Consider the following 20,657-nt stretch of genomic DNA (forward strand, 5'->3'; position numbering starts at 1 on the left):
CAAAAAAATGCTGAAAAAATGCCAAAAACATAAAAATGCCATATATGAAAAAATCATGCCATATATGAAAAAAATCAATTCAGCACTTTCCACCAATGGTATATCAGATGATTGGTAGTATAATAAAAAATATCCAATAAAAGAAAGCTAATAAGGCCTATAAATATCTATGAGTCTATCAGTATCACCAATCTAGTCTCAAATCATACTCTTTATTTAACCCACTATTCACAGTGTCAAGTTCTCTGATCCATTTAGATTCTAACTTCAATAATCTAGACAATCTATCACCCCCTTTATTATCCTGTTTAACCCCATCGATGACACAAACCCTAAGCTGACTAACATTGTGTCCAAAGGTAGTAAAATGCTCTGAAACGGCCTGATCCATATTCTTTTTGCGAATGGTAGATTTGTGCGAGGCCAAACGATCTTTCAATCTCTGTGTCGTTTGGCCAACATAGCACTTACCACATGGGCATTTAAGCATATAAACCACCCAACGAGAATCACAAGTGTACCTATCTCGTATGGCATATCGTTTACCACTCATAGGGTGAAAAAAGGTATCACCCTTAATGAGGCTATTACAAATATGACATTGTAAACAGGGAAAAATGCCACATTGCTTTGGTTGTTTATTAATACTGATATCAGAATGAACCAATTTACTCCAATTTACTCCTAAGGGAGGGTGCTCTTTTGTAACAGAACATAGGGGGGCGATTAAATTCCTTAATATAAGGTAATGAATCCCTAAGAATATTCCAATGTCGTTTAATACAACGTTCCACTTGACTACTGACTACACTATAAGTGGAAACAAATGCAACCCTATCTTGTTTGTCTTGAATATGGACTTTCTTTTTGCCCAACTAGTTTTCCGGACTTTTTTTCACTGGATGTCGAACTAAATCGTTTTTTCAGAACACTGAAACTAAAAAAAATTTTCGGGACTCCCCGATCTGAGAGTATTTTTCACTTCACTGCTCCTGCCCGAGATGAATGTCTTACATTACAGGGTTTGGGCCTTAGGAATAAAAGTGCATTTACCCCAAATAGTCACCCGGCCATTGATTTATTTTCTAAAAGGGTCATGGGGGATATTGGTAAGGTTGAGAAGATAGTGAGAACGGGAAAGCTAGTTGTGAATCATAATTTGAGTTCAGATGAAAGGAATGCCATTAGATCTTTAGAACAGAATTTACAAATCATCATTCGCCCAGCGGACAAGGGAGGAGCAGTGGTCATACTTGATAGGGATTATTATATCCAGGAAATTGAGAAACAATTATCTGATGTTAGAGTGTATTGCAGGTTGGATGGTAATCCGATTGTTTCCATCATGGGCAAAATTGATGTTTTAGTTAAACAAGCCCATGATAGTGGATTAATTGGTGATGATTTATCTAAGTTTCTTATCAATCGGTGCCCATCCACTCCATTGCTATACACTTTACCAAAAATACATAAGAATACTCTTTTTCCCCCAGGACGACCTATTGTTGCTGCTACTAATTCTGTTTTTTCTCCCTTAGCCTCTTTTCTTGATCGAATTCTCCAACCATTTGTTTGTAGCCTGCCATCATTTATTAAAGACACTGGGGCCTTTTTGGAAGAGATCGGTAAGTTTACTGATGTTGAAGATCATTGGTTGTTGGTGACCCTGGATGTTGAGAGCCTCTACACCTCCATCCCACACGATGGGGGTGTGGAGGCTGTCGAGCATTATTTGTTCACATCGTCTGATTTTGACGACTCTCAAAGGGCTTTCCTGCTGGCGCTCTTGAATATTATTTTGAGAGAAAATTATTTTCTTTTTGATGGGTCTTTTTATCTTCAATGCAGGGGAACAGCGATGGGGTCAAGTGTGGCCCCTGTCTATGCTAACCTTTTTATGGGTCTTTATGAAGAAGCCTTTGTCTATACCAATTCTTTTTTTCAGAAATATGCCAGATGTTGGCTTCGTTACATAGACGATGTTTTTTGTCTGTGGGCGGGGCCACACTCGGCCCTAGTTGATTTTGTCAGTTCCCTGCATTTGAAGTGTCCCTTCATTAAATTGACCATCAATTATCATCAGTTGATGATTTCTTATTTAGACACCATGGTTATCAAGGAAGATGGACACTTGGTGACCAATCTTTTTCGTAAAGAGACCGACAGGAATGCTATTTTACATTTCAGGAGTTTTCACCCGCAGCACATGATCCATAATATCCCTGGTGGACAGTTCCAACGGGTTGACAGAATTGTCAGCCAGGAGGGCAAACAAGACTTGAGGTTGTCCGAAATGGTGGTACGCTTTAAGCAAAGGGGATACCCTACCAAATTACTTCTTAACCAACTTGATAATAGACCAGGTGGGGGTAGGAGAAGGAGAGGCTCTGGTAGACAAGACAAACAAGATAGGGTTGCATTTGTTTCCACTTATAGTGTAGTCAGCAGTCAAGTGGAACGTTGTATTAAACGACATTGGAATATTCTTAGGGATTCATTACCTTATATTAAGGAATTTAATCGCCCCCCTATGTTCTGTTACAAAAGAGCACCCTCCCTTAGGAGTAAATTGGTTCATTCTGATATCAGTATTAATAAACAACCAAAGCAATGTGGCATTTTTCCCTGTTTACAATGTCATATTTGTAATAGCCTCATTAAGGGTGATACCTTTTTTCACCCTATGAGTGGTAAACGATATGCCATACGAGATAGGTACACTTGTGATTCTCGTTGGGTGGTTTATATGCTTAAATGCCCATGTGGTAAGTGCTATGTTGGCCAAACGACACAGAGATTGAAAGATCGTTTGGCCTCGCACAAATCTACCATTCGCAAAAAGAATATGGATCAGGCCGTTTCAGAGCATTTTACTACCTTTGGACACAATGTTAGTCAGCTTAGGGTTTGTGTCATCGATGGGGTTAAACAGGATAATAAAGGGGGTGATAGATTGTCTAGATTATTGAAGTTAGAATCTAAATGGATCAGAGAACTTGACACTGTGAATAGTGGGTTAAATAAAGAGTATGATTTGAGACTAGATTGGTGATACTGATAGACTCATAGATATTTATAGGCCTTATTAGCTTTCTTTTATTGGATATTTTTTATTATACTACCAATCATCTGATATACCATTGGTGGAAAGTGCTGAATTGATTTTTTTCATATATGGCATGATTTTTTCATATATGGCATTTTTATGTTTTTGGCATTTTTTGGCATTTTTTCAGCATTTTCTTGGCATTTTTTTGGCATTTATTTGACATTTTTTCGGCTTTTTTTGACATTTTTTCGGCATTTTTTGGCATTTTTCGGCATTTTTTCGGCATTTTTTGGTGTTTGGTTAATTTTACGCGTATTTTTAGTCGCAAAGATTGCGTATAGTTAGGACGCGTTCATGTGGCACTTTCTAGGCGATTGTTTTATTGATACGTAATTTTTTATACGTTTATGCGTCATTTTTTGAGCGCTTGTCTCATGTGTATATACGTCCGGTATAGATGCGTATTTTTGATCGTCAGTAGTCTAGATAGAGGATATGCATTATTACGTCATCTATACGCGTATGCGGGTATGGCGTCGCGTCGTATTGATGCGTTTATGTGTCATTTCCATGCGGATTTTGATGTTTTGTTTTCTTTAATAAAATGTTACTTTTTGGATTTTTTCTTTTTTCTGCTATTCAGCATATTCCACCATGGCGTTTTGGCTGATATCTTGCCAATACATCTTAGAGGCATGCCTGATTTTGATATTTTTTTATTCAGCCATTATTGACAGTTATTTTTTGAATGTTTGGATCTTGCTCAGATCCACCAATGGGGGAGTTGGAGGTGTGACTAGATATGTAAATAGGCTGTTTCCCATCAGGTCCTCTAATTAGTATATACTCAGTGATTGGTTGTTTTTCTGTATATATGTTGGTGTTTTTGTATGTTACTTCAGAACTAGGCAGCATGAAGATGGGCAGGAGCCCGAAACAGTGGACTGTCCTGCCTTAAAGTTCTTTTTAAATTTGTATGTTTTTTTCCAATAAAACAGACTAAGCTTTTCTGAAGGTGGTGCGGATCTTTCTCTTCATTTGTCTCATTAGCTCAGGAAACATATATTCCTATTCACCAATTAGTGCTGCATCAGATAGTGCCAGAAATGTGCACAGGAGCAAGCCCAATCCTGCACAGCACTGCTTCTGTACAAGTCAATAGATCTACTGACTTGTGGCTTAGATGAAGTCACAGAGGACATATATCTACTGACTTGTGGATAAAGTGGTTAAAGGGAAAAAAACCTTAGTTGTTAACTAGTTAATGGATGGGAATATGGAAAGGACCACTTTCATCTTGTTTGCAGAAAACAGATTTGGAAGTCTGTTTTGATCCTATGCCTATTTATAAACAATCTACAGACCTTGTAAAAGAAGGTGTTCTGCTTTCAATGACAGAATGCTTTCTTCAGGTGTGGCAAGCTAGAGACCCAAAAGATCTAAAGATAGTATGGCAACTGGCACTATTAAAAATATAATAAAGATAGGAGACGGGTTCTCTCTCTTTATGATTAACTATGGCAGACCAGTACGTCATCATGTTCCATGTTATTCACCCGCTATTGTAGTTAGGACAGATCTGACCATCATTCAGCATTTTAAATAAATATATATAAATAATAAATGTCCCCTCCACCCCCATAGCAAATTGATAGTTTGGCATACATACCTTCGCCCCAAGTAAAAGCTCAGGAGCTCTGTACCATAAAGTCACTACTATAGGAGTGTAGGGTTTAAGAGGTGAACCATATTCACGAGCCAAGCCAAAGTCTCCAACCTATGAAAAGATCACACAATATTAATTTACTACACATAGCACTGATCGTGCATGATAATATCAGGCATCTCATGACTTACTAACCTCTTGCTGACCTTGCTAGCTCAAATCTATGCCCTATTAGGGAACAGTTAGGTAGGTTTCAGCTACTCATACTGCACAATCATCACTCTCACTGTCCGTGACGCTCTGTTGTTGCTGCAGCCCGCTTGTTCTGCAGTCATAATGACAGCAGAGCTCTGTGTGCCAGATAGGAGCAACCCCATAATCACTGTGAGCTAATCACACTGATAACAGCATGATTTTCAGAAAAAGAAGTCTCTGGTTCCTAAGGGGCCAGAAACTGCCATCTGCAAGAAGTTAAAGGGTGCTTCCAGACTACATCATTCAAAAAAGAACAAAACAAAACAAACACTATAAAAAAAGACATTTTTTTCCCTTACCATCCCTTGTAACCTAAGGCTTATCTCCTCAATTCTAATCCATTTCTAGAGTATTCTTAAATCGGATCCGAGATGAAAAACTAAAGTATAACAAGTAACTGGTCTATATATCTTACCTAAAGTTTAGATAGTTTACACAGCAAATCTATCTGCAAACAGCTTCAACAGAATATGATTATTTCTTCCTGTGATCCAATGACAGCAGCCATGTTTGTAAACGGAAGAAAAGAGCACCAGGAAACCGCTCACTCAGACTGGGACAGTGCTGGGACCAGAGTGGCCAAATCCAGAAATCTGTAGCAAAAAGGGAGAGGGCCCGCACATTGTCCTAAAAGAAATCCTTTATTATGGACGTATCCAAAATCAAAACACATGGTCACGCATCTGCAGCTGACATGTTTCAGACCTACTGGTCCTTAAAGGGGAACTGAAGAGAGAGGTATATGGAGGCTGTCATGTTTATTTCCTTTTAATCAATACCAGTTGCCTGGCAGCCCTGCTGGTCTATTTCTCTGCAGTAGTATCTGATTAAAACCAGAAACAAGCATGCAGCTAGTCTTGTCAGATCAGACTTATAAGTCTGAACCACTGAAACACCTGATCTGCTGCATGCTTGTTCAGGGGCTATGGCTAATAGTATTAGAGGCAGAGGATCAGCAGGGCTGCCAGGCAACTGGTATTGTCTAAAAGGAAATAAACATGACAGCCTCCATATACCTCTCTCTTCAGTTCCCCTTTAATCATAGCTCATGATACGTCCATAATAAAGGATTTATTTTAGGACAACGTGCGGGTCCTCTCCCTTTTTGCTACATGCTTGTAAACATTACACACAGGCAAGCTGATCTGCATCTCCAGCACTCAGCCTGTGAACACCCAATTCCCCCTCCTCCTCCCTCCTTCCCTCTGCCTCTGAAATCTCTGGCTAGTAACACCACACAGTAAAACTATAAAACACTTTCCTAGGCAGAAAATGGTTTCTGAGAGCAGGAAAGAGATAAAAAGGGTCAATAGTTCATAGATTTTTAGCTCTCTCTTGCATATTTTAATGAAGGAGTCCAATGAGTCTTTATTGGAGGTAAGGAACCTCCTAATTACATACACTATAGAATACAAGCTCATATATCCAACCTGCCCTTGGGCGCCTCCCTAAACAATACAGTCAATATTTTAATGAAGGTGTCATTGAGCAAAAACAACAGTAAAAAAATAAAATAAAACTGTGGAATCTCTTAAAAACGAATTTTAGGAAAATGAGGATAAATACAATTGTTTATTTCATCTGTTTATTTTCATCATCGGTGTCCTTTAAAGAATTCATTTAAAGTGAACCTAAACTATTGCAAAGAAAACGTTTCCCTTACCTGGGGCTTCTACCAGCCCCCAGCAACCATTCTGTCCAGCTTCGGTCCTCAACGATACTCTGGTCCCCCACCGCGGCTACGTTTAGTTTTTGCGGACCACTGCATCCTTGTTCGAGTTTCCGTCTGCAAGAGCGTCCTGCACAGACGCAGTACAAGGTTTTCTCTTACTGCGCCTGCGCAGGATGCTCTTGCCGACAGGAAGGCGAACGAGGATGCGCACAGCCAAAGCTAAACTAAGCAGCAACGGGGGAACGGAGGATCGTTGAGGACTGGCGTGGGAAAGGATGGCTGCTGTGGGCTGATAGAAGCCCTAGGTAAGAAACTCCTTTTCTTTGCGACAGTTTAGATTCACTTTAAGACTTCCCTCCACCCCCAATGCCCTATTAGCAGTATCATTGCATTACTAAAATAGAGTACTTCTATAAGGCCCTGAGCCCACTAACGCAGTTGTATCCGCTTCTGTCCGCTTTTCAGCATCTGTAACATTGATGTGTAGCCGAAAAGCGGACACAACTGCGCACAACAGTGAGCTCAGGCCCTAAGTCTACTGCCTGGGCTCTCCACTGACCTGTACAAAAATGAATATTTCCTGAAGGGATTGTCATTCTCTGATCAGTGGACTAAAGAGGAGCCCTTGTGATAATGCCAAACATGCTGCTGAAGATCCTGACTTGTCAATTTAATAGATATTGTTCAGCATTGTTTCTAGCAGTAAGCCACTAGGCAAGGCACTGGTTTGACCCATTCTCCATCTGACTTACTAGGTAAAGTGGTGCAATCACATTTGTTACTCAGTACATTTTCAACTAAGGAGCAACCAAAATGTTCATAGGTAACCCATTATGGACCAGTTTATGCCTGGCTTTCGGATGGTACATTGCTGCCACAGTGGTGCCGAATTTGACCCCGCTCCCTTAATTTCACACGATCACATTTCCATTGCAGAGGTAAAACCAATATTTAAATCGAGAGGCTTGTCTGCAATTCCACAATGAGGAGTTCAATGGAAATGGAGTGGGGGACGGGCTGGAGTTGTACTTTGTACTGGTTGAACTCGATGGACGCATGTCTTTTTTCAACCAAAATAACTATGTAACTATGTAACAGGGGACGCTCCAGGGGTCACAGCAAGGCTGTGCTAATGAATACTGGCAGATTTTTATGTTCACTGTAATGGAGGGAAATGACCCAATATGACTATCCAGCACTGATCAAACTTTACACAGGTTATAGAAAATATATATATATATATATATATATATATATATATATATATATATATATATATATATATATATATATATATATATATATATATATATATATATATATATATATATATATATATATATATATTTTCTAGATAGAAGTCATGTCCTTGCCTTTAATATACCAGCATGGCTGAGTAGGAGGTTGGAAGTTTTCAGGTCCCTGTGAAGAATCCAGTTGTCATGGAGATGGCGGACACCGCGTAACAGTTGGATCATCAAAGTTTTCACCTCACCTGTGGAAAAGTTACTCGGTAAATGCCCATACTCTGTACAGTTCACAGTGCTCTTCTTTTACTAAATACACTACAAGGGTAGAGCTTTTTGCATTTTGCAATAGATGTAAACCCAACTTTCAGAAAACTACAAAAAAACATGGTCTACCGTTCTAAAATTCTAAAAATTAAAAATGTCTAAACCATGAGTGCCCATTAGGTAGATGGCGATCTACCGGTAGATTGCAAAGGAATTCATGGTAGATCCCGACCCCACTACATTTTCCATTCTGTATATATGTTACGGCCAGAACCCGAAGTCTGGCCACTTCGGGTTCTGGCCGGTCAGAATGCGAAGTGGCCAATACACAAAACACTGCTCAATTTCGGACTTTGGCCGGCCAGAACGCGTTCTGACAAAGTGTGGCCGGCCAAGTCCCGAAGCTCACCTCTCTGCTTTAAGTTTCCCCGCTGTCTCCTCTCCCTGCACTGTCTCCGGCTGTCAAGTTCTGTCCCCTCTCCCCACGCAGATCTCCGGCTGTCAGTTCTGCTTGAAAGGACCCCAGGGCTGCCCTAATGCTGCCGGCTGCTTTATGTCCCCGAGGTGTCCGCGCTGTCTGCCGCTGGCTATTTTCTGCTCCAGCGACCACCAGAGGCTGCCAGAGAGGAAAGGAGGGTGGAATGTCCCCCGAGAGGTCACCGCTGTCCGCTGCCTGCTCCAGCGACCACTGGCTGCCAGAGAGTGGAGGAGGGAGGAATGTCTGAGGGGTCAGCACGCTGTCTGTATTCGCGGAGGTGAGAGAAAATGAAGGGGGGAGGAATATCCCACTGTCCCCAAATTAACTCTTTAAGGACCCTGCAGCCTGCTTTTTCCAGATGACACAGGGCTCAGTGGATGGGCACTGAGAATGAAGGGGGAGGAATTTGATATGCGGATGGGCCAACTAATGTAATAAATGGAGGGGGGGGGGGGGGGGGTGGATGGAGTTTATGGATAATGAAGGGGAGAAGAAAACAAAAGGTCACTATGTAAAAGACAGTGGGAGAGTAAGATAAGGAGAATATGTGAAAACATATGCTGGGAACCCTTGCCTGAAGTACCTGATGCTGAGGGAACAGGTAATATTACATGTGTGCCTCCCACTTCACTGTGTGTGTTTGTAGTGTTCCTGTGTGAACCTGCGTGAGGAGTTTCTGACAGAACTAGGAGTTTGTAGTTCTGCTACTGCTGCTTCATTTTTGTGGGAATTCTGCTGTTGCTGCCAAGATAATATAATATTTTATTCTACTGTGTGCTGCGGCTGCCATTCTGTGGTGTTTTAGTGAACTTTCTGTGGTAGTTTGGTGTAGATTCTTCTGCTGCAGCCATTCTGTGGTGCTTCTTTGAACATTCTGCTGCACCTGCCTTTCCGCAGTTCTGTATTTTTTTGGACATTCAGTTGCAACTGACATTCTGAGTTACAAACATGCTGGATGAAAGTAACACACTTGTGGAACCAGGATTTGATATGAAAACCAGATTTATGGATAGTTTGAACTCAGTGATACAGGACAAAGCAAGTAATTGCTCTATCTTTAGTAGAGAAAAATACTGTGATGTTATAGAGCAGGTGAAAGCAGCTAAAACAAAGCAGAAGAAACAAAGCGTTGACTATCGGCGAATAAGAAAATATGATGTCATCGTAGTTGATGGAACAGAAAAACTGATTGCACCAGTAACAAAAGAAAACCGTGCTGTTTTGTACTATGTACATACAGAAGAACTGTTTGACATACTGCACGAGACGCATTTAAAAATTGGTCATGGAGGTCGCACCCGCATGGAAAAGGAACTACACCTAAAGTTCAAAAATATCACAAAAGAAGCCATTAAACTGTATCTGAGCTTATGCAAACGATGCCAGACTAAACTGTCTAATCCGAAGAAAGGTTTAGTTTCTAAACCTTTGCTCTTTAACGAATTGAATTCAAGATGCCAAGTAGATCTGATCGAAATGCAAAGCAACCCTGACAGGCAGTACAAGTTCATCCTCAATTATCAGGATCATTTAACCAAGTTTATATTACTACGGCCTTTGAAAAGCAAAACCGCAGCAGAAGTCGCTTACCAGTTACTTGACATTTTCACCATCATAGGTGCGCCGAGCGTCCTTCAGTCTGATAATGGCAAAGAATTTGTCAGCCATGTCATTAATGAACTGAAATCTATGTGGCCTGAATTGAAACTGGTACACGGCAAACCGCGGCATAGCCAAAGCCAAGGTTCCATTGAACGTGCCAATCAGGACGTTCAGAATATGATGATGACATGGATGCAGTCAAATGATTCAACACATTGGGCTGAGAGTCTTCGATTTATTCAATTTATGAAAAACCGCTCTTTTCACCAAGGCATCCACCAGTCGCCATATGAAGCCATGTTTGGTTGCACAGCAAAAGTGGGACTGAGTACTTCCAATCTACCCAAAGAAATTGTAGACAAGTTGGTTACAGAGGAAGATCTTGAGAAAATCGAACAAGAAATGGAGACGGCTATTAATGGAGGGGCTTCTGCCGACAATGAAAATGCTGCGGTAGCAAGAGCATCAGGAAGTTCAGTTCAGTCGCCTGAGAAAAGTAACACAGACGTATTGTGTCCAGTATGTGAAAAAGTGTGTTCATCAGCTCACACCTGTGGATCTTGTGGAAATGATGTTCATGCAATTTGTGGAGTAAGCAACGCTGTGGATGAAGGGTATGGAAGTAAAATTACTTGCTGGTTATGCCATAAGAAACAAGAAATCAGGAAGAAGAGACCAGCAGCCCATGTTGGCTTGCAAGCTCAAGCTTCAAAGATGCTCAAAAATTCAGATGCGAAATTCCCACAAGCAAATATTGGAGATAACGTGCGCATTCGTATACCAGATGTTGACAGAGGCCGTGGAGACCCAAGAAGCATTCTTGCAGTTGTAATGAATGTTGAGAACGGTTTCTACAAGCTAGGAACAGAACATGGTGTTCTGAAACAGCTGTTCGCCAGAAGTGAGTTTACCATTCTCAATGAGAAATTGGTAACATTGGAAGCGGTTGTCAAAACAGAAAAATCACTTCGGACCATCGCATCTTCCCAATCACTGACTGGAGGGCAAGGATATACTCGTTGCAGCTGCATTGGAAAATGTGCAACAAATCACTGCAAATGTAGAAGACAGAAACTGTTGTGCAATTCCAAGTGTCATAAAAGTTTGACTTGCTGTAACAAGTAAACTACTGCTGTTGAACAATATTCCTGTATAAATTTGACATAAAAAAAACGGTTCATTTACTTTTATAAAAAGTTACATGTCAGTTTTGACCAAATTAAGTTGATATTAAAAGAAAAAGTTACAGGCCAGTTTTGGCCACATTAATAAAGTTCAGTACTAAGTTATATTAATTCTCTGAGTTTTATTTATGTTGTGAGATTTGTGCATTTTGGACTTTGGCCGGCTGACTTTGGCCATTTTGCAAACTGGCCGGCCAAAGTCAGAAATTTCCAGCATTTTGGACTTTGGCCGACGTCAAATCGGCCAGTTCTAGAAACGGCCGGCCAATTCTAGAATTGGCCGATTTCTGGTTTTGGCCGTAACATATACAAGTGTGTTCCTAAAATTGTACATAGGTAGATCATTTTGACTTGGTTATTTTTTAAAGTAGCTAACAAGCCGACAAAAGTGTGGGCACCTCTGCGTCTTAGGGCACCAACCCACTAAAGCAGTTGTGTCCGCTTCTGTCTGCATTTCAGCATCTGTAGCATTGATGGTTTGCTGAAAAGCGAGTCAAGGAGGCTCACTCCTATATCACCTACCTGTGGATGAAGATACCTAAGCAAACAGTAGGGCTGCACAATTTTAGGGAAAAATTGAAATTGCGATTTTTCACTCAGAAATTGTGATTTCTATTTTTTCCACGATATTTTTTTTTAAAGCAAGCTTTAGCACTACATTGCACATTTATGCAGGTAGGGCCTTCTGTGAGGACGCTGGGCTGGGGGCAGTTAACAATGTGCGGCGTATTGCGGAGTACTTGAGCCGGGCAGCAGTTTCGGTTTTTAAAACGCAAAACCGCGCACCTCTAACACACGCTCTGATACACTCAGGCACACGCTCTGACACACACAGACACAAGCTCTGACACACACAAAGACACGCTCTGACACACACACAAGCTTTAACACGCTCTGACACACGCTCTGACACACGCTCTGACACACGCTCTGACACACACACAAGCTTTGACACGCTCTGACACACGCTCTGACACACACACAGACGCACACACAGACGCACACACAGACGCACACACAGACGCACGCTCTGACACACACACAGACGCACGCTCTGACACACACACAGACGCACGCTCTGACACACACACAGACGCACGCTCTGACACACACACAGACGCACGCTCTGACACACACACACAGACGCACGCTCTGACACACACACACAGACGCACGCTCTGACACACACACACAGACGCACGCTCTGACACACACACACACGCTCTGACACACACACACACGCTCTGACACACACACACAGACGCACGCTCTGACACACACACACAGACGCACGCTCTGACACACACACAGACACACTCTGACACACACACAGACACACTCTGACACACACACAGACACACTCTGACACACACACAGACACACTCTGACACACACACACAGACACACTGACACACACACAGACACACTCTGACACACACACAGACACACTCTGACACACACACAGACACACTCTGACACACACACAGACACACTCTGACACACACACACAGACACACTCTGACACACACACAGACACACTCTGACACACACACAGACACACTCTGACACACACACAGACACACTCTGACACACACACACTGGCACACACTGTACACACATCTCCCCACCCCCACCTCTGTGCAATCACACATCTGAAAAAAAAGTTACTTCACGGGGCAGCCTTTGAAGTTTCCTGGAGGAAGGAGGTGGGAGAGCATGCCACACTCTCTCGGCTGAAGCTGCCTGTTCTCTCCATAGAGCTGTTTGCTGTCATCCTTTTCAGGGAGGGATAAAGCAGCGGATGCAGCAGAAACAGCTCTGCTTAAGCGGCCACACTCTCCTGAGTCTCCCAGCATACGTTTGTGCACAGCGCCCCTCAGCCGTCGCAGGGGCCGTGAGGTCAGCAGATACGCTGTCTCTGGGAGATGCAGTGCAGAGTGGGGCGGCATAGAAGCCAGGGATTAGCGGCGGCCGGCGGGAGGTAGCAGAGCGGGGCGGCAGCGCTAGTAGCACAAAAAAAACGAAGCTACTGACGATCTCAAGATCGTCTGCATGTGAATCGCGGTTTCGGTTTTAAACCGCAAAACCGTGCAGCCCTAGCAAACAGTAATCATATGGTTTAAATATTTATCCCATAATTGCAAAAATCCTGAGGGATGGCCTTTTGAAAGACCCTAAGGGAAAGCAATCCCTCTCATGGTTGTATTCCTTTACCCGGGAAGTTGGCCCCCAACATAAAAAAAAAAAAAAAAAAAAAATGGGTGGATCTGGCGGGAAAAAAAAAAAAAAAAAAGTATTCCTAGTGAGGACCGGGGGGACATGCAACTAAAAATTATTTATAGGACTTATTATAGACCCGACTGATACAAGCCATTAAAAAAATGTGCCCCTAAGTGCCAAGACCCAGATCTGAATCACATGCTCCGGCAATGTCCTGGCATTCAGAGATTCTGGAATGAGGTGATTGATTTTAGGAACACAGTCCAACAAAAGTCTAGAAAGAAAGACCTCATATTTTTAATAGCCCAGCCCTCTTAGAGGACGACGTGCCTTGCATAACTACATTTGAACACCTAGTATTGCTATATTCAAAAAAAGCAGTAACACTGGCTGGATGACAAGCTGCCATCTATCCCTTTACTGAAGGGCCTTTTATATCTTTTCCTGCATTCTGATAGAATCAATCTAGAGAAGCACAAAGAAAAGTGTGGAAAGGTTATATATTGAGGAAGTTTGTTTTCTAGGGACAATGTAGTACAATTATTGACTCCATTGACGGAGAGGGGGTGATATCTCAAAGGTAAGGCAGAGGGCTACCTGGAGCACTAGAAGTTAAAGTACCTGGAGTAAAGAAGTTTAACTCTTGCACAGGATAGAAAGAAAACATATAGAAATGCACCATTCATACTTAATGAGAGTTTAGCCAGTCTAATTCCCCCTCATCTGTGACAATGCACAAGTTGTAATTTAATCCTTCACCCGTGACAGCTGACTGCCATGGCAGAGACCTAATTGCAATAATAGGATGTTAATATAGAACGAAAAGAAGAACAGGAGCGATCCAATGGTACGTTACCTTTTTAACACATTGATTATGCGCATAAAATATGCATTTACAGGAGTAGTTGCGCGTTTCAAGCCGCTAGCGGGTCCTTTCTCTCCTCCACAGCTTGGCCAGAGCTGCGGGAGCGGTGTACGTCTGGAGGGACGAGCTGTGGGCGGAGCCTAGTCACGTGCGAGCCGACTGACGTCACTACGCATTTCGGCGTTAACCACGCCTTCTTCAGGTCATGAAGAAGGTGCAGCTATCTACTTCAACATTGTAAGTGCATATTTATGCGGATAATTATGTATTAAAAATGTAACGCACCATTGGAGCGCTCCTGCTCTTCATTCTATACAATTAACTGGCACCACCCAGTCTTTGGAGCAACGCCTAGGAGTAAAATACCCTAACACCCAGACAGCATAGTGAAGCAGAGCACAGGACATAAAAATATCTGGTTTCTTGTTAACAGTATGTCTGCTTCCATGATAGCAGGAAGTATGAAAGCTGCATATTTATTGCAGGATTTGTATCAGCTGTAACAAAAATGATTTTTTTTCCTTAAAGGCTATTCTAGGTTATTATGCTGTTGCTTATCTTTTAGAGCAGAGAAGAAGTTCTGTGTTCAGGTCCACTTTAAGTGGATGGGAGTGGGTGGGAGGGGTCTGTTAATTGGGTTGACAAATGGGAGAGGACAGATGATTGGAGGATGATCAAAACATACTGCAGGCTATAGAACAAAGGCCTAAGAACCGAAAGAGGCCTTTTTCTATTTTTCCATGTTATAAGATTGCTATAGTTTGATTTGGTTTGCTTAATCCTTGTCCCCTAAAAGTCCTAGCACTCCTGGTACCATCAAAGTCTTACAGTGTGAAGTAGTCATTTCTCTTACCACTGATGGATAAAAAGGTAAAAATGTCTGGCTAGGCACCTAAACATGAGATTATGACCAAAACATTTTTGCCTACCAAGATGCAAGGTCTACATCAACAGAGGCTGCACAAGCCGCTCCACTCACTCTCTGCTTTTCTACTGCTCTGTAACTGAAATAAACCCTTTTTCTTCCAAGTTACTTAACTAGTGATCAAGAAGAGAATGCCTAAGACAAGGCATAAGGCAAGTTTAGGTGCACTTTAAAAGCAACATCATTAAAAATGATCCTGTTACCTGGCAGGAAAGGCTGTTTCATGGTCTCCATAAGGCTCTTTAAATCATGTTCCACATAGTTCATGACAATATATATTTTGTCCATGTTACTTCCCACAACAATTTCCTGCAGAGAAACAAAACAGGGAGAAGAGAGTCACGGAATGCATGAATTTTAAAGGGAACCAGAGATGAACGTTTCACACAAAATTAACATATCAGTTGATAGCTTGTAAAGAATAAATGCTCTACCTGATAATTTTGCTGCTCTGGTGTGCCTTTTTTAGTGTTTTTTATCCATTATTGCTCCAGGAAAAATCAAATATGGCCGCCGGCTCATATCCCTTCTCCTTCCGGGTTATATGAGTTGTTCTGGATGTGCTGTCTAGGCTATATGAGACTAGGCTGCTATCTAGGCTAAATGCAGCCTTTCATCTATGTGCTTTCATTTTGGTATAATCTGCCTGTAGGAAGTGTCACTGATAATAACTGCAGTTTCATTCCTATGAGAATCTAGTGCACACAGAGATCATATTACAGCCACAGAGCTTCTCTCTCAGGAGCAGCAGCCCCTCCCAGTCATAACAGCTCTCAGTATGCAAAGCAGAAGATCTAAGCCAGGAGGGGGAAGGCTTGGGCTTGAAAGGACTCCACAGAAGAGTGACTCAGCTATAATGATTCCAGGTCAAACCTCGACTGAATAGTCGATGGATTCTTATCACAGTTGCTAATAGACTAATTAAGCAGATAACAATGAAACTAAAAGCAGGGTAGGTGTTTACTGTCATGTTCCCACTGATAAATGTAATAAAATACATGAGGGTGCTTCATCTCTGGTTCTCTTTAAGACCATTTCAATGAATGTTTTTTTGTGTGTGTGTAAAAACACAAATTAGATTTTTTTTAATCATCTGTGTCCACATTGGAGAGATTATCCCTTACTTCCCGTCTCTGGGAACCCTATAGAGCACTGTAGCTTTAACCACTTCAGCCTTCATTCGTTTTCACTTTATGCATCCGAGCAATGTTCACCTCCCATTCATTAGCCTATAACTTTATCAATACTTATCACAAAGAACTGATCTGTATCTTGTTTTTTTCCACCACCAATTAGGCTTTCTTTGGGGGGTACATTTTGGTAAGAGCCACTTAACTGTAAATGCATTTTAACAGGAAGAATAGGAAAAAAAACGGAAAAAAAAAATATCATTATTTCTCAGTTTTCGGGCATTATAGTTTTAAAATAATACATGCCTCCATAATTAAAACCCACGTATTGTATTTGCCCATTGGTCCCGGTTATAACACCATTTAAATTATGTCCCAATCACAATGTATGGCGACAATATTTTATTTGGAAATAAAAGTGCATTTTTTCCGTTTTGCATCCATCACTATTTACAAGCTTAAAATATATTTAAAAAGTTTAGACCCTTAGGTATATATTTATGTTGGTTTTTTTATTATTGTAATAGTTTTTTTATTATTAGATTATTATTATTTTATTATTATACATTTATTTGAGTATTTTTGGGAGGGTGGGATGTTTGTTTTATTTTTTTTTGTATGTAGCTGTAGTTTTACTTTTTGGCCACAAGATGGCAGCCATGAGTTTATTTACATGACGTCACTTCTAAGCGTAACACCTACGCTTAGAGGGTTGTAGGGAGACGTAAGTGTCAGAAAAAGCGAAGAAGCAAAGAGAGAAGCTGTTGCTTTTTCTGTGGGGGAGAGGAATCAGTGATCGGGCACCATAGCCTGATTCACCGATTGCCTGGCTAACGAACCGCGGGCCGGGAGCACACGCGCGATCGGTCGCGGGAGCGCGCGCACATGGCCTCCTGGACGTAGCTAGTACGTCCAGGAGGCGAATTTAGTTAAAGCACACCTGAAATGAGAGGAATATAGAGGCTGCCCATTTACTGTATTTTCCAGACTTTTTGTTTAAAAAACAAACAAAAGCATGCGCTTTTCAAATAGTTATGGGGTGATGAATTGAAAGTCATTGTTTCAGTGCTAAGATTCCCAAACTACTGTAACATGGTGAAAGTTAAAACACATAATAGCAGTCATACAAAAATTAATGCAGTTGCGTTACTCACCCTGACTCGCACAATATTTTCATGTTGTGCTTTCAATATGGTGTTGATTTCACGGAGTGACGTTATGGGGAAACCTTCCTTCTCTTTTTCCATTTTCAGTCTTTTGAGAGCCACAATTTCATCTGGAAACAGAAGCAGAACATTAATTGGTATAATCTACAGCGAACATCAATATGTTTTGGAGGTGGGAGGCTAGCGTAACTAGTGTAAATCTTAGTTTTAGTGAGAAAGGCGTAGTCAAGGTCAGGCCGAAGTCGTTCACAAAAACAGATGAGTGAAGTACAATAGAGTTAGGCAAAATCGTAGTCAATTAACAGGCAGGGTCATGCACAAAACAAGGAAATGAGCAGCGCTACTGCTAGTCTGCTAAAACAGACTAGTGCCTACCTGCAAAAGAGTGCAAGCCCCACTTGTGGGGTCAAATACACACCGAGCATACACATGACCTGTCTACCACTGGAGGATGTTGGTTTCCTGTAACAGCTTGCATGCAACTTGCAGCTTGTCATACACAAGTCATATGTCAGTCGTATTGGAAGGATCAAACAGTAGCAAAGTCAGGGACAGGCCGAGTCATACACATATCAGATGGCAGTGGTACAGAAGGGCTAGGCAAGAGCAAGGTCAAGAGGCAGGCAAAAGGTCGGTACACAGATTATATACAATATTACTATATGATATTACAAATATATAATCCTACAAAATAATAAGAAGACTGACTAGAGTATATATGAAATGTGCAATATATGAAATGTAGCTCTCAATTTCTCACTAGCTAGGGCCAAGAGCCAGCGAACTGATTAGTGTCAAGACCAACGAGCAAGTGAATACTCTGGCCTTAAGTACCCAGGAGTAGAGGCCTGCGCGGATCCACTTTTTCATACCCGCAACCCGACCCGCACCCGCAGAACTGCTACCCGCTTTTTAACGGTTTCTTCTAAAGTGCACATTTGCATAGTTATCCCCAGTGTAGCCAGCCTAGTTGTCCCCAGTGTAGCCAGCCTAGTTGCCCCCAGTGTAGCCAGCCTAGTTGCCCCCATTAGCAAAGTTGCCCTCAGTGTAGCCAGCATAGTTGCTGAAGGAGAGGCAGTTGGGACAGCGGCAGGGAGGGGGGCCAGAACCCCCCTCCCTCACCTGGGTCCCCTCCTTCAGCCCTCTCCACCTCCAGAATAGCGGCGGCGCTGCGGGCGGGGGATTACTCACCTTCTAACTTCCGGGTTCCAAGTGCTGGAACGCAGCCTCCGTTGTCACAGATCTCCGCCTTCAATGCCGCCCACTGTGCTTCCTGATTGGCGGAAGCACAGTGGGCGGCATTGAAGGCGGAGTAATGGCGGAATAGTGAGTAATCCTCCGCCCGCCCGCAGTGCCGCCATTCTGGAGGGGGAGAGTCTGAAGGAGGGGACACAGGTGAGGGAAGGGGGGGGGGGGTCCGGGGGGGTCTGGCCCCCCTCCCTGCCGCTGTCCCAACTGCCTCTCCTTCTAGCGCTTCTTCCCCTCCTCACTACCCGTGCCCCGCAGACCGCTACCCGCACCTTAAATCAATTAGGTACCTGAACCCGACCCGCATTTTGGGTTACCCGCGGGTACCTGACCCGCTGCAGGCCTCTACCTAGGAGGCAGAGCAAAAGCCCAGCCCCCAGAATTGACAGCACCTCCTGCAAAAAGGTGTCAGCTGATGACATCACAGCTGACACCCCATTAGACACGCCTCCTCAGATTATAAAGGCAGCTCTGAGCTGCGGCCGTCCTGCCAGAAACACGCCGACCCACATCTACAGGGGAGCCGGGGATGCCATCATGCTGATTCACGTCTACAGCTGAGTCGGAGATGCGTTTGAACAAAGAGGAAGCTTCCTCCAGCTGCTCCACACTATCAGTACAGCCTCCAGAGACCATACCAGATAAGTTTGTTACACAACAATAGTGTACACATAATGAAATACTCATATTTTTGTTCAGAAAGAAGCAGTTATTCAAAACAAAGCCATACATATTTTCTGGAATGTCAGAAAATGTGCACAAACACTTGATAGTATTGTCAAGATGATTAGTTGGGATTTTACCATTTTTGACTTTTAATGCTTAAAATGTAAGTGGCGGTTATCTTGCCTCACTTAGAGTCCTTTACGACAGGAGGCCGAGAGCAGATACGTATATACTGGGATGCACACATGGTTTGTGTGCACCCTAGTAGCTACCGCCTCATTTAAGCCACTAGGGGGCACAGTGCTGCTGTGTCCTGAAATTTCTCTTCCTCCTCTCCGTACTGAGTACACAGGAACTGCTGGGACCTCACATTTCTCCCAGAAAATTACTCCTCCTTCCCTCCCCCAGCAATCGTTTTCCATCACTCTCTCCCCAATCCATGTTCCTCATCTTATGCTTCACGTCAACACTCCTAATGTTAGCACATCCTATAACAATCCCCCACCACCGTTACAGTGCTTGCTATAGGTGACATCTAGCCTAGATACACCACTGGCTGAAGGCATTGAATTCACTGTCAGATGCTTCCCTGCAACATTGGGGCAAGTGGTAGCCACTGAAAAGCATTTGTGACCGGAAGACATGTGGCTGAACTGGACTACCCGATAAGCATGCAGTTCAGTTGTCCATGGAAAAGAACCTTTACTGCTTTATTATTTCCAGTCAGTAGCACCTACACCCCTGACAAATAACTGAAATGTGGATTTCTGGGATGAGGAATTGGGTTCTTCACATATGGGAGGGGGAGAAAGAGCCTGGCCAGTGCAGTGGCTGTTACTTTACAACCTTTAATTTCTGGAATTCAACTTTAACTGAATTTTAGAAAATTAGAAAATTTTAATTGCCTACAATGTTATTTGTTAATTAAAAACCATGTACTGTAACTCACCCGTTTTCTTATCCTTTGCTCTGTACACAACACCATATGTTCCCTCCTCAATGCGATTCAAGCACTGG

General features: G+C 42.5%; 1 protein-coding gene across 8 annotated transcripts in view; it reads right to left on the bottom strand.

Annotated features, from left to right (window-relative positions):
• LOC137503738 (cyclin-dependent kinase 11B) overlaps positions 1-20,657 on the bottom strand; it is a 95,792-nt gene that overhangs the window by 21,072 nt on the left and 54,063 nt on the right. For all 8 annotated transcript variants that reach the window (XM_068231154.1, XM_068231153.1, XM_068231157.1 and 5 more), the window contains 5 exons: positions 20,590-20,657; positions 17,715-17,836; positions 15,634-15,739; positions 8,016-8,137; positions 4,719-4,826 (listed from right to left, as the gene is read on the bottom strand). The exon at positions 20,590-20,657 is cut by the window's right edge and continues 23 nt beyond it. In XM_068231154.1, coding sequence (XP_068087255.1) covers positions 4,719-4,826; positions 8,016-8,137; positions 15,634-15,739; positions 17,715-17,836; positions 20,590-20,657 — 526 coding nt within the window. The remainder of the gene's footprint in view (positions 1-4,718; positions 4,827-8,015; positions 8,138-15,633; positions 15,740-17,714; positions 17,837-20,589) is intronic.

Source organism: Hyperolius riggenbachi, chromosome 4 (assembly GCF_040937935.1).
Source record: "Hyperolius riggenbachi isolate aHypRig1 chromosome 4, aHypRig1.pri, whole genome shotgun sequence".
NCBI classification, from domain to species: domain Eukaryota; kingdom Metazoa; phylum Chordata; class Amphibia; order Anura; family Hyperoliidae; genus Hyperolius; species Hyperolius riggenbachi.